We start from the raw sequence: 16,448 nt of genomic DNA on the forward strand, positions 1-16,448 counted from the left end.
AGCGATACAGTAGCCGGCTGAGGTTGACAGGTCCATCTAACCACGGACACGCAGTTAGCGAAACAGATGAGCCGGATGCGGATCGGCGCTTGATGTAAGACTGATCGCCAGTTCCACTCACTCGAGGCTTGGTGTACATTAACGGGATAATCTGCAGCTATGTCACCGACGTTGACCGCTGGTCTATTCTGGCCATCGTTGCCACAGCCTCGCGCAGGCAAGCCGGATACTACAGAGACTTCATCTTCCGCCATCTCGACTTCAAGACTTTTCTTGGAGTCCACATGCCTGTAAGCCTACCATTGTCTTGGTTTATAAGTCAAGTCTCCTCCCCTACTCTCAGCCCCCACGGGTAGTGTAGCCGAAGTAGTAAGAGGAGGCGACCGCACAGGAGAGGCTATCAATTCGATTCCTCTCGCTCTCTCCTCTCGGTTTTTGGTAGACTGACAGCGAAACTCAGTCTGTTGGCTTTCCTACCTTTGCGTTAGAGTTCCACTTGCCATTCTACGCCTTGAGGAAATGTCGACACCCCGTTCAGGATTGGCGTCGCCGGAGAAACGGCAAACCATTGCGTCGCTCTAGGGCCTTGAATTTCCTCGTTCTGGATCCACCGGATAACGAGGTCCACTCACCAACGGATTGCATCTATGAGGCTCAACTCTCATGCATCGTCACCGGATTCGATGAGCGATCCTGGGTCGGACTTGCGCTCGTGGACACGTACTACAAAGGGCAGGACAGCCGGGAAAGCGTCGAGTACTATGCCGACCAAGGCATGAGCGACGAGTCCAACTTCATGGATCCCTTAACGGGAGGTAAGATTGACGCTGACATCCCAATATGGAAACCAAGACAATACTTCCTACGGGTCTTGGAGAGTCGCATCGATCAAGTGAGACAGGAATGGCACAACGTCGTGTGTCGTCTCCTACAGCTCACCGAGCCATATGTGAGCGGCCCGTGCGATTTGAAGTGCCATATGTTGACACGATTCATAATAGACGCACGACTATCTTCTCCAAACAGACGACCTGTTACCGGACCACACCGAGACATACAACAAACGGGTCCAGCGCTTTTCCAACCGGACCATCCGCTTTCTGCAACAAGTCATCACCCTTCTTAGCAAAACAATTGAAGCCTGGGACGCGTTTAGTAAAGGGGATATGGGCTACTTCTCCGATCTTGAGCCGTCGTCTGGAAGGTCGGGTTCGTTCTTCCGGCTTCTTCTCACCATTGACAAGCACGTGTTGGAGCTTCGCGATCTCCGTCAGGAGGTTGAAAATCAGAAGCGTCTTCTAGAGAACCTTGAGCGAGAAGTACGTTCACCCCTTGATCAGATATATTTGAAACTAATGACTAAGTGTTTGGATGTAGATCACTCAACATCTCCAACAGGACAACAACAAGATCGCAGTCCTTCAGCAGCAAAATAGCGAACACACAAAACTCCTTACCATCATTGCGTTGGTTGGTCGCCTGGAAATGCTTTCAGCTTGTCCGACTCATGCGTAGATGCTGATCATGGATCTATGGCCATCTCAGGTCTTTCTCCCCATTACCACGAGCTTGGCCATGTTCGGCATTGATGGCGAGACGCTGCCATTCAGGAAAACCTTTGTCAACTACGTTGTCACAACGGCTTGCTTCGGGATCATTATGCTGGGCATATCTACAGCAGTTCTCAAGTGGTCTTGGCATCGCAACCTTGCTGGACAACTTTCGAGGGCTGCAATTGCAGGAGGACGAAGCCGTCTACTTGTCAATGGATCCAGATTTATAGGTGATCCACACTTTCAGGACGACGAGCTAGAGATGTCGTAGCTCCCTCTGTTACGCCAGAGCATTGGAACCCTGGTCTGCCACTAGCTGGGGGAGGACCCCCCGTGGCTTAGAAGGTTCGGGTGTTCTGGTTGTGAATCGAACCGTGGGTGGTGACGAGATGGTTGACAGTGATTACCACTTGACCAGTTCGCTACGGTACTACCACATGTGGAGGGTGAAAGTAGGAAGGGGGACGTCACTTCTATGCTCAGTGCAGTCTGACACATCCTTCGAGCTGCTTTGAAGCCGTGACACCCACCTAGCAACAAGTAGGTTTGTTAGACGAACCTGTCCAAAAGCCCCTCTGGACCTCACATTGAAGTTCGCGTGTTCCGGTTGAATTGGGGAAGGCTAATCTGGCCTGCAGTCCCCCGCGACGAATCCCGATGCAGGTGTTTGCCGCTTTCTCCGACCGAATCCCTCGAGACGCTCTCATTTTCACATTCGCATTCTTCCTCTCAGCTGTCCCGGTTGCGCGTCTCCAATTTCTCCGCACTACCTCAACAGCCGCGCTAATGGATAACGTCGCATATATTGCGCTCATCTTGAAGAAGCATCATGGTCAAAGAATGGACGGCCCGGAGGGGTTTCATTTAAGCGGTTCTTCGGGGTTGCGAAAGCCAACGATTCAACGACAACTTACAACCAGCAGCGATATACGCTTAATACTAGATAAAGAACCCCTCATGATGGCCGATATCAGTCTATCAACGACCGTCACGCACTCGTTTCTGAGCGAGGATAATACTAGTACTCAGGCCCAAAGGAGGTTGGATCTTGCTGGATCCGGTACATACCTCTGAACCTCCCGGTCTCGTTCACAGTCCCTGCTGAAGCGACATGGCACCCTTCTCAACATGGCTTGGGGTGCTTGGCGGCTCCCTTGCTGCCATACATGGGGTGCTAGCATTTCAGTATCCCGATTGCATCAACGGACCACTGGCAAACAACACGGTATGTAACGTTGAGGCTTCGCCATCAGACCGGGCGGCAGCGCTGGTGGAAGTCATGAACATCACGGAAAAGTTGTCGAACCTGGTCGAGTATGTGATTCCCCCTCGCTAGCAGGACTTGAGCTATACTCACATGGCGAAATAGCATGAGTCTTGGTGCTGAGCGGCTTGGCCTTCCGCGTTATGCGTGGTGGAGCGAAGCTCTGCACGGCGTTGCAGGGTCTCCGGGGGTGACCTTCAATCGGACTGGAGGCCCCTTCTCTTTTGCGACATCCTTTGCCAATACAATCACTCTGGCTGCTGCCTTCGATGACGATCTGGTGTACAAAGTTGCGAGCGTGATCAGCACCGAGGCTCGTGCCTTTATCAACGCCGGATTTGCCGGCCTGGACTTCTGGACGCCAAACATCAACCCTTTCAAGGACCCGAGGTGGGGAAGGGGGCATGAGGTCTGAGTTTTCGCCGACGGCGGTGCCCTGGCCATTGGCCGCCACTTCTTTGCTGACTTGATTGTGTTCCACTAGACCCCAGGCGAAGACCCGTTGCGCATCAAGGGCTATGTTAAGGCACTGCTCAGCGGTCTTGAGGGAAAGGACGCCATCAGAAAGGTGATTGCTACCTGCAAGCACTATGCCGCTTATGACTTGGAGAGGTGGATGGGTACTACCAGACACCGATTCAACGCCGTCGTCTCCCTACAAGATCTGTCCGAATACTACCTCCCGCCCTTCCAACAGTGCGCCCGGGACTCCAAGGTGGGCTCATTCATGTGCTCTTACAACGCGCTCAATGGCACCCCGGCCTGTGCTAGCACATATCTGATGGACGACATCCTCCGTAAACACTGGAACTGGACCGAGCACAACAATTACATAACCAGCGACTGCAACGCCGTCCAGGTCTGCCTCTTCAGTCCTTGAGTCGTGGTATGAAACAGACTGACTCAAGCAGGACTTTTTACCCGGATATCATAATTTCAGTGCAACGCCAGCTCACGCGGCAGCAGATGCCTACAATGCTGGAACCGATACGGTCTGTGAAGTGCCGGGTTGGCCTCCATACACAGACGTCACGGGTGCCTACAATCAATCGTTACTATCGGAGGCCGTCGTCGACCGCGCACTGCGGAGACTATACGAAGGGCTCATCCGAGCCGGATACTTTGACCTAGCCAGCGCAAGCCCCTATCGCTCTATCGGGTGGTCATCCGTGAACACCCCTGAAACACAAGCCTTAGCACTTCAGTCTGGGGCAGACGGTCTGGTGCTTTTGAAAAACGACGGGACACTGCCATTAGACCTTCAAAACAAAACCATAGGACTTATCGGTCACTGGGCTCAGTGGACTGCTGGGACGCCCAGGCAAATGCTCGGTGGATACAGCGGCATTCCACCCTACCTGCACACCCCTGTATACGCGGCTGGCCAGCTCAACCTCTCGTACCAGTACGCTCCAGGACCGGTAGCTCCGCCCATCACAGCCCAAGACACCTGGACGGCTGGTGCCCTCTCAGCGGCCTCCAAGTCGGACATCATCCTCTACTTTGGCGGTACCGACCTTAGCATAGCCGCTGAAGACAAGGATCGAGACTCAATTGCCTGGCCCGAAGCACAATTGGCTTTGATTCAGTCCCTCGCTGGCCTTGGCAAACCGCTTGTCATCGTGCAGCTAGGGGATCAGGTTGACGATACTCCGCTTCTCTCTAACCCTAACATCTCAGCCATTCTCTGGGCAGGATACCCAGGTCAGTCAGGAGGCACTGCCGTGCTAAACGCCATTTCCGGCCGAGCCGCTCCCGCCGGCCGTCTGCCCGTCACCCAATACCCCGCCGGCTACACCTTCCAGATCCCTCTCACCGAGATGTCTCTCCGCCCCCGCCCGGGTAACAGCGCCATGTCCAGCTCGCCAGGGAGAACCTACCGTTGGTACACTAGCCCGGTGCTCCCCTTTGGTTATGGACTGCACTACACCACATTCAATGCCAGCTTCGGGGTATTCCCGAGGTTCAACTTTACCACGGGCTCTCTGCTTAGCTCTTGTGATGGCACTGATGTCGCGTATAAAGATTTGTGCCCTTTCCCAGAGCAGGTTTCGGTTTGGGTGAGTAACACGGGCAACGTCACGTCGGACTACGTGGCACTCGTCTTCGCAGCGGGCGAGTTTGGGCCGCAGCCGTACCCGATCAAGACACTGGTGGGCTACAAACGGCTAAGAGGGATCAAGCCTGGCGAGACCGCTGCGGCTCGGATCGAAATTACGCTTGGCGATTTGGCCCGCGTGAATGAGCGCGGGGACAGGGTCCTGTATCCGGGCTCGTACAGGCTGCAGTTGGATGTGCCTGAGGCGCGAGTGGTGAGTGAGGTTGGATTTGAGGTAGGAGGGGAGGAAGTGATGTTGGATAGGTTTCCTCAGCCGACGGCTGAGGCCTGAGGGCCTCTAAAATTCTGGTACTAACTACCTAGTAAGGTATACACATGTAGAGGACGGAGTATCTCGAGAGTTTGGCTTCGAGCAAAGGCGAGCAAAGTTGAAACAAAGAATATGTTTACATTAAGTGGTACTTCAGGTTCTAAAGGTATGCACGAAATGCTATGTACTCGAGCCGAATGACATGCGAAGAACAAATTTACTCAGGGTATATATAAGTATCATCTTCCAACTCCCCCGGCGCCGGCCATTTCTAGGTCAGCACATAGCACCGGACCATATCATCACGTCCAGTCTTCCTTTCTCAACTCACACAATCTACCTCTAGCCACCTCCATTGAAACTTCCGAGCCATGCCGTCATACCCAGAACTAAGCCCTCGTCTCGGACTTATCTTGAGACTGCAGGGATGCATCCCCATTCTCTTCGTCCGTCACCATGCCTTTGGCAGTTTCGGCGGCACGCTCCTGCTTTGCTAACCGCATTTGGTCCAGTCCTGTCTTGTGCTCTTGGTGGTCCTTGCTCAGCGTGTGTTGACCGATCAGGAAAGAGAGCAATAGACCTGCTCCAGCGAGTGCCACAAACACAATGTACATGGTGCGCAGGCTCTGGAGGTACGCGTCGCGCGCTATCTCGCGCTGCCGCTCAGGCAGCCGGTCAACAAGGCCGACGCTGGACGCGGCGTTACCACCCGATAGAAGGTTCGCGGCATCCGGGCCCATCTCTTCGACCAGCCGCGGGTACTGCTTCTGCATGCCGTTCTGGAACACGACGCCGCCGACGACGATGGAGATGGAGGTGAACAGCTGCCGCACAAATCCGAAAGTACCTGTGGCCGAGGCCATGTCACGAGGCTCGACGGTCGACTGCAGCGCAATCAGGGGAGACTGGAAGTTCGGCCCGACGCCGATGCCAGCGATGATCTGGTAGAGGACGATCTTGGCCCAATTGGGACGCACTTCGAGGTCGATAAACAGCCCAAAACCGAGCGTCATGACCGTCATGCCAAAGATAATGCAGGGGAAGTATTTGCCCGTCTTCCTGATGATGATGCCCGTTGCTGCCGACACGAGGGACAGGGACATGACGAAGGGAAGAACATACACGCCCGACAGCAATGGCGAGGCGCCAAGAACCGCCTGAAAATAAAGCGGGAGATAGTAGCTACCGGACATGAAAACGAGGCCGTGGAGGGCGGTGACTCCCAGCGAGGCGACACGGGAGCGCTTCCTAAAGAGGTGCATCGGCACGATGGGGAACTCGGCCACCTTCCACTCAAGGATGACGAAAATGGCAGCCGTCACGATGCCAAAAACCAGCAGGCATACAACGATGGGTGAATTCCAGGGGTGGGTGACGCCGCCAAACTCGAGGGCGAAGAGGACCATGAGGGTGGCGCCGACAATGGTGACGGACCCCAGCCAGTCGACAGCGGCCAGGCCCTGGCGCATGGGCGTGCGCGGGTTGTGCAGTTTGAGCACCAAGGCCAGGATAGCGAAGCCGAGCCCGGAGATGGGCAGGTTGATGTAGAAGCACCACCGCCACGTCACGTTGCTCGTGAAGACGCCGCCCAGGACGGGCCCGATCGCTGATGCGATGGCCCAGACCATGCCCATGACGCCAAAGAAGACTCCTGAGTCACCCTGTCAGCAGGACATTCAATCATACCAGAAAATCAGGTACTAGTAGTACTCACCTCTTCTCCTCATCGAAAACAGATCACTAATACAAACATTAACCAAAATCACAATCCCGCCCCCACCCACCCCCTGAATCGCCCTCGCAGCAATGAGCATGCCCATGTTCCTACTAACCGCACTCAACAACGACCCAACCCAGAAAACCGCAACAGCAACAAGCATGAGGGGCTTCCGGCCCCAAATGTCTGACACTTTCCCCCACATGGGCGCGGCCGCGGCGCTCGCCAGCATGTACGCCGACCCGATCCACGTGTACCCGGCCGTGGACTGGAACTCGAGCGCGATGGTGGGGACGGCGACCGTCACGATGGTCACGTCGAGCGCGGCCAGGAAGAGAGCTGAGCCGAGAGCGGCGATGATCAGTGTTGTCTGCAGCTTGGTGCGCGACGCTTCGGGTTCGGCTGGTGCTGGCGGTGCATCGTGTTGTCCTGCTCCTGCTCCTGGTCCCGGTCCGGGTACAGGGGCTGCGCCGGTGGCAGTAGTGGTGCTGGTGGCTGTCGCGTCGTCATTTTCGTCCTTATTACTACCTTCAGCATCGTGATTTGCCGACGGCTCGAGGCCTTCTTTATGATGACCGGCAGTCTCCTTGTTGTATGTGGCGTCCATGGTTGAGGTCCTGGTCAAGTCGCCGGGCGTCTCCTTTTCGGCCGGCGCCGTGGAGGCGACATCCGCCATGGCGCGTTAGGTATGATCGGGTCTCAGTTCCGGGCCCGGTGGCTTGAGCTCAGCTAGTGAAGCAAAAGTCCCGATGACGTGCGTCTGCCGTCCGGCCGGTAATTCGGCAAGCGTGCACCAGAGCAGTGAACGCTAAAGGCCGTCAAGAAATCTATTCCAACCTTCAAGCGCTTCTTCTCACGATCTGCCTGGTGGCAAGGCGACGAGACAAGTCCAGACGGGGAAAAAATGAATCTAAAATACGAAAAGGAGGCGATAACTTCTCCTGTGAATCCTAAAAGTGAAAGGCTGCTATCTGGTTGAAAAATTTATGAAGAACTTGAGGATGGGGCAAATTCTCTCATGAAATCACATTGCAAAGCATAAGGCTAAACAAGCTCATATTATATTGCAGCGATCCTACCTTGCCTACCTCGGATCCGATTCCTGGAGCGAGCCTCTAACCCGCTGCAAGCAAGCAAGGGGGGGTGGGTGTGGAGGAGTGGACGGGGGGCGTAAGATCGGCCCAGGGCTCGGTCTCCGGGCGGGAGGGAATACCGAGTACATAGCAGTCAACGGTTGCATTCTTTTATCTCCATCAGTGACTGTCACATTGAAAAATTTAAAAGGCCCAAAACTCACTATTCCTGATTTGCCTTCCCTGACGTAGTAAAGGGGAAGTGCCATCCGAGAAATCCTCAGTTCTCCACTTCGATACCTTAAGCACTGCGTAATGGGTCAACCTCCGTCAGTGGCGAGCAACATGGAAAAAGTTGTTCGATTCATCATCGGAGGGCGAGTGTATGCTTGGTACTAGGAAGGAACCTTGAGCCTGAGGACAATAGGAAAACGACTGCTAACCATGTTTCCCTATATCCGGCTTACCTCCGATGACCGGGTCAATTTCAATAGCGATTACGCAGGGTATCCGGCATAGGTACCCTGATAGGTAGTGTCGAGGTATTATAGGCATTATTCGCATATTCTCGGTCCTATGTCGGACATCCATTCGGAGCGCCTTGTCGGGAACATATCAGTGTCTTGCCGGTGAGTCAAACGACATATGGGATCCCAACAAGGTGGCCGACGCGCAGGAAGACCCAACTGCAGCTCAGGAGCTACTACTAGTATCTCTATTATGTATGTCTAGCAAAACTGTAATTCAAAAGAAGTTCGGCGACAGCCCTCAATGGCGAATTGCTGGGCACAGGTGGCTCCGCAACTCTTGACCCAATCACTGTGCAGACCGACAAGCCGAGCTCATATATACAACGACGGCTCTTTGTCACTCGTGGTTATGTATACGCGGGGACAAGACCGATGTCGCTCACCGTCGGGCCCGCTCGATGGCTGCTGCGCTCAGCGACGTCGTCGACGCGCCTCTTTCCATGCCGCTAGTCATGGCAAGGCCGTTTGGAGCCGGCGTGGTGGTCCTCGTAGGCGGAGCGGACCGGTTGTGCTGCATGTGCGCCCTGACCAAGTGCCCAGCCGCCAAGGCACTGCAGAGCGAGAGCTCGCCCGCGAGAACTGCAGCCGCCACAATGCGGGCCAACCGTCTGGCGTTCTCTCCGGGGTTGGTTGGATGGGGACCCCGGACGCCAAGCATGTCAAGCATAGCCGCCTGAGGCTCGAGGATGGTCCCGCCGCCAAGAGTGCCGACTTCGAGCGATGGCATCGAAACCGAGATTTGTAGGGAACCGCGCAGACTGCATCCTGTTAGAGAACTTCACACTGCCGAGTCAGGTCTGCCCAGGAGAAAACTTACTTTTTCATGATGGTGATGCAATTGGCACTCTCAACCACCTGCGCCGGATCCTGACCGGTGGCCAGGAACACCGCGGCGACTATGTTTGCGGCGTGCGCATTGAAGCCGCCCACCGAACCCGCCATGGCAGAGCCGATCAGATTCTTGTTCACATTCAGTTCCACCATAGTGTCAACATCCGTCTTCAGCACACTCTTGACTATCTCAGCCGGAATGATGGCCTCAGCAACCACGCTCTTTCCACGGCCGTCGATCCAGTTGATGGCGGCAGGCTTCTTGTCGGTGCAGTAGTTACCGCTGACAGACACAATGTTCATGTCTTCAAAGCCCTCGTTCATCATGACGCTGAGAGCGTGCTCGACGCCCTTGGAAATCATGTTCATGCCCATCGCATCACCGGTTGTCGTCTTGAAGCGGATATAAAGGTTAGTGCCCGCCATGGCAGTCTTCATCGTTTCAAGACGCGCGAAGCGGCTGGTGGAGTTGAACGCCTTCTTCATGATCGACTGCCCCTTCTCAGAATCCAGCCACAACTTGGCGGCGCCAGCCCTTTCGAGCGTCTCGAAGCTGACACAAGGCCCACGTGTCATGCCGTCGGCAGTTAGAACAGTAACAGCCCCGCCACCAGAGTTAATGGCCTTGCATCCTCTGCTGGTACTGGCAACCAAGACGCCTTCAGTCGTGGCCATGGGTATGAAATAGCTCTGGCCGTCGATAACTAGGGGCCCAGCAACGCCAACGGGGAGGGGCATGAAGCCAATAACGTTCTCGCAGCAGGCACCGTGAACCTGGGCCCAGTTGTAGTTCTGGTAGGGAAGCTTGGACCGGTCGAGAAGACCCGTCAAATCCGCCGTCGCCTTTGTCCGCGAGATGATGGTTCTGCGAATCTTGACTGCACGGGTGAAGTCCTTGAGCGTCTTCTCCAATGCATAGCCGGGAATCTTGCCGCGCATAGAGAGCGCAATCACCTCTTCGTCGCTGAGCTCGTGCGCGCGTTTTTCCAAGAGCATTTTTTCCATTTCCTCTCGGCTGCGCATAACCTTCGGCTGTTCTGGAGCCGCCGGGGCCGACGCGCTGCCTAGTTCCTTCTCAGCTTCGTCGTCTGTCGATGCTGGAGTCGGCGGGATGGAGGGTGTCATCGGCGGAGGCCTGACGTACCCGCCAACTGGCAGGGTAGCCGACTCCGTATCGTTGAACTTTTGGGCCTCGGCTAGCTCCTTGGGGTCGATAGGATGATCGGGGACATTGGGATCCTTAATACCCCACCTCGCTGCGTTGAAGAGATAGCCGTTCAGCGCAACACTCATGGCCAGGGCCACCACGATCCATTTGGAGAGAATAGGATCCTCCAAGCTCTTCAAGATGCCGCCCACCATACGGCCACCAACGCCATAGCCGGCAAAATCGCCAAAGGCATCTTCCTCAGGCTTGCTGACCTTCTGCGGGAGGTCGTAATGAACTGAGGGGAACTCAAGTTCGTAGCGGATCGGCGTCAAAACCGTAACGATGGTCTCCCGGCCCTCCATCTTTGCTGTCTCCAGAACCATGTCGAGGCCATTTGAGGCAACCTTGAACGGATCAACAGGCGGCGACGTGACAACGCCGCCAAGGCCGCGTGCCCACGAAGAGATATGCGAGATGGAATTGGCGCTTCGGAATGGAATGGTGCACAGGTTGACAGCGTTGATCAGAAAAAACCCGGAAACCATCAGCACCTTGAACTTGGGAATGTGGGTGCTCTTGAGTTGGCGGCCAAAGATGGTAGTGCCTGGCTGGTCTTTGCCGTCTGCTCTTGGCCAGTCGTTGCTCTGAGCCACATTCTCGGCAACGCGACGGCTGACGCCGTCATCTTCCAAAGCCTTGCGCATCTCGACGTGACGCTTGATCCGGTTGATTTCCAGCTTGATGCAGAGGATGGCCGTGTAAAAGGAGAAGAGTAAGATGCAATCGAATAGCAGGATCCAAGCGGCCAAGAAACAAAACTGCTGGAGTCCGCCCTGGACGCCAGATGCAGCGCCCAGCACCAATATGCCGACCTCAATGGCATAGTCTTTGACGATGTCGAAGCCCTTTTCCTTGATTGCAATATAGATTGCGGATTGGATGACACTATCGGCCTTGTCGCCCTTTTTAGCAGCCTTTCCGTCCCTCTTATCGGGCCTGCGGTGCTCGATCGCGTGAGACAAGACTGCACGGGTGAGGACAATATTCTTCTCGAAACCGATGGTCACAACCAAGAAGGGCAGACCCTCGGACAAGAGAACCATGGAAATTGGGACGCCCAGTTTGGTCGTAACGAGCAGGCCAAAGAGAAAGGCAAAGGTGGAGGAAAATAGTACGCTCGTGGCGAGCCAAAAATTGGACCCCATGCGGCGCATCGAGAGGAACAGCGAGACAAATGTGAGATGCATCGAAATGTAGCCCAGGGCCATTATGACAATGTCGAGGGTCTCGGCGTTCTTCAGGAGGTCGATGAATTCGACCCAGGCATTACGCATCCATCTCGCGATGCTGCTTCTGGTCTGCGCTCTAGCAGCCTTCATGATCCACATCTTTTTCTCCCGTCCTTGTTCCGTCTCCATGGTTTCTTGCGATGGTATTCCATTGGGAATCTCCTGAGCGACTGCTAGAAACTCGGACGCCTGGCTGTAGGGAATCGAGAAAGCAAGGGCGCTGTCTTGCGAGTAGGTCGTGAACGAGTTTGATGTCGAGGGCAGCGGTCGAATCGAGAGATTCTGAGGAATGGGCACCGCATTTACCAATGGTGGAGCTTTCGAGGTATCGGCAGACAATGAGTCGGGGAAAACCAGGGTAAGAAGCGCTAGGTGTTCGGCGGTTGAGGGGATCGAAGCGTCCGCATCATACGTCTGCCACTTCCAAGCCGTGTCCTCGGCGGCCCTGAGAAGACGGCTGCCTTCGACGAGTGACGACCATTCAGCTTTCCTGACACTCCGGGTAGCATCGAACAAACTATCCTCTAGCAGTCCAATGTAAGAAGAGCTCGCCAGCAGCGCTACGATGACGATGGTGTGGATGGGGTGAGTCGAGGTGATGCGGGCGAGGACCTGGAGAAGCGGAGTGACCTTTTTGTTCAGCCACGAAGGCGCGGCATTCTGCGCCGGGGGTTGTTCGCCGCGAAATCGCGACGGAAGGATGTTTGAGGCGATCATGGTAACAATGGTGAATAAAAGATGCTATCGAAACTCGGCGGACATTGGACGGACGGAAATGCGACAGGGAGAGCCTTGAAACTTGATTTCAGTTAGCCATTGCGGAGAGGTGAGGACAGAAACCAGTCGCAGAGTCATGACGGATGGCTGCGGGACACACAGCGCGGCCAATCGCAGGATAACTGTGCAGTACCGGTATTGTACATGTCGACGTGAAGCCCTGATGGGGATGCGGGCGTGGAGTATGTTGAGCGACGTTGGAACAGAATAAACTTACCACCTAGCAATTGGCAGGTGCGTTTACTTTGTGTAGTCTCTGCAATGTCTTGCAAAAACACTGTCCGACCGCACAAGCACTGCACCTAGGATATGTCAGGCAAAAGTTTGTTTGTTGAAAGTCGGCGCTGAGTTTCCCGGAGATTTCCTAGTTGAGACATACCTTGGCCTAGCCTCCTTAGCTCCGGGAGATTGCAAGACGCAACTATCGATACACGGAATTTCAGCCGAAAGTGGAGGAAAAGGAGCAAAAGGAAGAAGGGAATGCAGACCAGTTGACTGGATTCTCGTTGCGGCCACGCTTCCTTGCTTGGACGCAGAAGGCAATGTTGAATTGAGGAGCCGAAGAACGAGAGAACCGGTGGGTTGGTGAGGGAGGCGGATTACACACCACGGCTGTCGGTGACGGAGGCGGTGGTCGATCTTAAGAAAAAAGGAATTTCGATGTGACATGGGCTTGTATGTTACACGGCACGGACCAACACCGTTGGACGCCGAGTTCCATTACCCGGCTTTGTGGCCAAGAGCCAGCGCACAGACAGTTGTGCCCCTGAGCCCGTAACTGGAGAAGGAAACGGTTTACTTGGCATAGCTGTCGTCCAGTCTACTGCAGGTGTGACCAGCTGCTAATGTGAGGTCTCTTTGTGCCTTCGCCCCTTTCCCGACGACACGCTTCGTCAGTCGGGCATTATTATCGGCGAATAACCATTTCTCTTGCCGGAACTTTGAGGCAGTAACAATTGTTTCGAGAATTCCTTAATATTGTCCGCGGTCATCGTTTGTCTAAACTGTGGACAGCAGGACAAGTGACCATAGCACAAGGCTTGGTTGCTTTTATTGCTTTCACCTACCGCCCTCGGCTGCCCCGTGGCGGCGGACGGCTTGGTTTTGATGCTTTGAGACCAGTCGGCGTGCTACAAGAAGGCATTGAAGGGACGGAGCTGCAGAGACCCAAATGCTGGATTCCCCGACGGAGCCCCGCTCTACACTGGAAAGCAAGGTACGGGGGGGTCAGAGACAGTTTGGTCAGATGCATTCTTCATGCCAGTCATCCAACAACATTCGTACTCACCGGCTTTCGGTTGGAAGGGAGAGGTGAGCGCCTGCGGGGACTGTCGATGCAATGCATGGTTCCATGGATCCATTGAATCCATTGACAAACTTGCACTACAATGGCTTCCAAGGTCCTTTTCTCGACCGATTGGCGAGTCCCAAACGCATTCCGGGCTTTATCTGACCCTAGATAAGATTAGATAGGTACGTTCCAAGAAGGTCGTAGGTTGAAGCTCAAGCCCACTTCGGTGGATTTTTAAGCAGTCCTACGGTGGATTTAGTCGCCTCGCACTTCGACAACAGATGGCATACCATCTTAGAAGGCCTAGCCAGCGTGGCTTCCGTGTGACACTGCCTGCCTATGTCCCTGCAGCACCACCTGAGTTGATGTAGAAGATGACCTACCGTTATTGTATCGCCGGCAATCAAGGTACTTCGGGATGGAATCAATGGGGCTATGGGGGGTTGATGCCAAGAGGCCCAATTGATCCCGCATTATCTTATCGCTTTGAGCCCCTCCTTCCACATGTCGCAAGTCACTGGTGAATGGCCGATAATCCAACCACCCAACGAATGTCAGACACGCGACACAGCTGTATCGGATAGGCCTAGGTATGGCGGAATCGGGCTTCCGGCCAGCACTGCTGGTCGTTGATATGCAAGAGGACTTTTGTCCGCCGGTGAGCATGCTCCCTGTAATTCTCGACGATATGGCACTTGGCTCAATCACCCATCACCATGACAAGACAAGCGGGACATCATTCACCGCATGAGTCTTACCCTTGCGGCTCGGGAACGACACTGACCAAAACTCATTCCGCCCAACACAGAACGGTTCCCTCGCCGTAGCCGACGGCCGTTCCATCGCGCCACTCATCAACCGCCTGCTCGCCCTACCAATCTTTGCCCTCAAGGTGGCCACCAAGGACTGGCACCCGCCCGACCACATCTCGTTCGCCTCCAACCACGGCGGCCACCCATACCCGGGTCCGGCCAAGCGGCCCTTCCTTGACACGCACACAATCACCAACCCGCACAACCCTTCCGAGTCGTACACGACCCGCCTGTGGCCGGTGCACTGCGTGCAGGACACGCCGGGGGCGGAGCTGATTCCGGAGCTCGACGCGGCCCGGTTCGACCATGTCGTGCACAAGGGCACCGACCCGCGCGTCGAGATGTACTCTGCGTTTTACGACCCCCTGCGCGAGCCCCGCGTCAGCGACAGCGGCCTGGCTGCTCTGCTGCGTGACGCCGGTGTGACCCGCGTCTACGTGGTGGGGCTTGCGGGCGACTATTGCGTCCGGTGCACGGCCGAGGACGCGGTGCGCGAAGGGTTCGAGGCGTACGTCATCGAGGAAGGGACGAGGTCGGTCGATCCCGGCTCGTGGGAAGGGTGTAAACGCGAGATGGAGGCTGCAGGGGTCAAGATTGTGGGTTTGGAGGACGAGGAAGTGAAGAGGTTGTTTACTGAGTGAATTAGGTGTATTGGGGCTCCGGGATCACAGTCTAGGTTTAAGTGATACCCTTCGTGTTTTGACCCGGGATCGCGATGCGACCGAGCAGCTGGTTGCTGGGAATGCTCCTATATGCGGCCCCAACTACTCTTGTGAGTTCATTTATCAGTCGTTGTGGTGATGCAACCCGATCGCAAACGACTGATTGACCATCCTTGATGGGCAGCAAACTGAACCGTGTCAGCTCCGTGATGGCGAGTCCACGACAGCAGCTTCCTGACTTTACGGTAAACCTCGCAGTCTGATTCTGCCGGTACTGGCTGTCCCCGTACCCGGCCGAATGGGCGCGACCCGGCAGGGGGTTGCAACGTTAAGCGCGCGCGTCAAGACCCGCTGATCTCCGTCATCCCTGAAGAACAAACTGAAGTTCGGCGGGTGCATTGATAGGTTGTTGCTTGTATGACGCTTGCCAGCCCAGACCTCACTGACGATGTGGTACGCACAAAAGATAGAGGTTCGCGGTCCGCCCATTGATGGTGTTTTCCGGTGTTCCTAATCTCCCGCAGTTGGGAAAGCGGTTGAATGTTGGAACTTGAAGGAAGGAGTACAGTACCTGTGGGGTGAATGCGTACTGTATTTATTGGGCCCGGCTCTGCTCGGCTGGGCTTGGCTCTTCTACCCTCCCCCGCCTCCTACACACCACAACTGGAAACACGACCGTCTTTGCCCTACGCTTTTCAATCCGATCCGCGTGCAGAGCGCGGCTGACGTGCGCCCGTTGGTTAACAGCACCCGGCCGAGAGTGCGGCCTTGTGCCCTGCATCGAGGCAGATTTCATGTTCACTGTGAAACACGGACGAAGCACTCCAGACAGTAGCGGACCGGCATTGCCTACCTATCATTGGTCTTTCGTCTTGAGGTATATTTTCATTGGAACAGAAGTCTGAAGGGTCTGCATCAACCTCAGTGCCTGAACCAGTTGCATTGCGCTTCCCAGTTTGTACTATACAAGTACAGGTTTCAGGTGTGCCTTATACAGCGCTCGAGACCTGGATGCCAGCTCGTCATTCTCAGCCTCGGCACCCTGGGGAAGATCCCAGGGAAGGATGAACAGCTGCGTTGCTAAGCGCACGGTGCCCCCTGCCGATGAAATGTGTGTTGGTGATATAGAA

General features: G+C 55.2%; 5 protein-coding genes across 5 annotated transcripts; 3 read left to right on the forward strand and 2 right to left on the reverse strand.

Moving 5' to 3' along the window:
• Positions 1–171: 171 nt before the first annotated feature.
• On the forward strand, positions 172–1,954 carry N656DRAFT_279432 (uncharacterized protein). The gene is made up of 5 exons (XM_064809102.1): positions 172–290; positions 461–949; positions 1,002–1,319; positions 1,378–1,470; positions 1,546–1,954. Exons 1-5 carry the CDS (start codon positions 285–287, stop codon positions 1,822–1,824), a joined length of 1,185 nt encoding a protein of 394 aa, XP_064674421.1. The 5' UTR covers positions 172–284; the 3' UTR covers positions 1,825–1,954.
• Positions 1,955–2,664: 710 nt separating this feature from the next.
• On the forward strand, positions 2,665–5,207 carry N656DRAFT_765730 (glycoside hydrolase family 3 protein; the record flags this gene model as incomplete). The annotated part of the gene is made up of 4 exons (XM_064813430.1): positions 2,665–2,867; positions 2,923–3,226; positions 3,302–3,676; positions 3,729–5,207. The coding sequence occupies 4 exons, from the start codon at positions 2,665–2,667 to the stop codon at positions 5,205–5,207; spliced, it is 2,361 nt and encodes a 786-aa protein (XP_064674422.1).
• Positions 5,208–5,575: 368 nt separating this feature from the next.
• N656DRAFT_700826 (MFS general substrate transporter) lies at positions 5,576–7,510 on the reverse strand (the record flags this gene model as incomplete). The annotated part of the gene is made up of 2 exons (XM_064810896.1): positions 5,576–6,837; positions 6,901–7,510. The coding sequence occupies 2 exons, from the start codon at positions 7,508–7,510 to the stop codon at positions 5,576–5,578; spliced, it is 1,872 nt and encodes a 623-aa protein (XP_064674423.1).
• A 1,119-nt stretch (positions 7,511–8,629) lies between these two features.
• N656DRAFT_279405 (3-hydroxy-3-methylglutaryl-CoA reductase) lies at positions 8,630–12,802 on the reverse strand. The gene is made up of 3 exons (XM_064809101.1): positions 12,771–12,802; positions 9,324–12,574; positions 8,630–9,264 (listed from the first exon to the last, which is right to left on the reverse strand). Exons 2-3 carry the CDS (start codon positions 12,491–12,493, stop codon positions 8,886–8,888), a joined length of 3,549 nt encoding a protein of 1,182 aa, XP_064674424.1. The 5' UTR covers positions 12,494–12,574; positions 12,771–12,802; the 3' UTR covers positions 8,630–8,885.
• Positions 12,803–14,423: 1,621 nt separating this feature from the next.
• N656DRAFT_775216 (Isochorismatase hydrolase) lies at positions 14,424–15,449 on the forward strand. Its single transcript, XM_064814407.1, has 2 exons — positions 14,424–14,502; positions 14,653–15,449. Exons 1-2 carry the CDS (start codon positions 14,437–14,439, stop codon positions 15,295–15,297), a joined length of 711 nt encoding a protein of 236 aa, XP_064674425.1. The 5' UTR covers positions 14,424–14,436; the 3' UTR covers positions 15,298–15,449.
• Positions 15,450–16,448: the final 999 nt, after the last annotated feature.

Source organism: Canariomyces notabilis, assembly GCF_033297395.1.
Source record: "Canariomyces notabilis strain CBS 508.74 unplaced genomic scaffold N656scaffold_2, whole genome shotgun sequence".
NCBI lineage: Eukaryota > Fungi > Ascomycota > Sordariomycetes > Sordariales > Chaetomiaceae > Canariomyces > Canariomyces notabilis.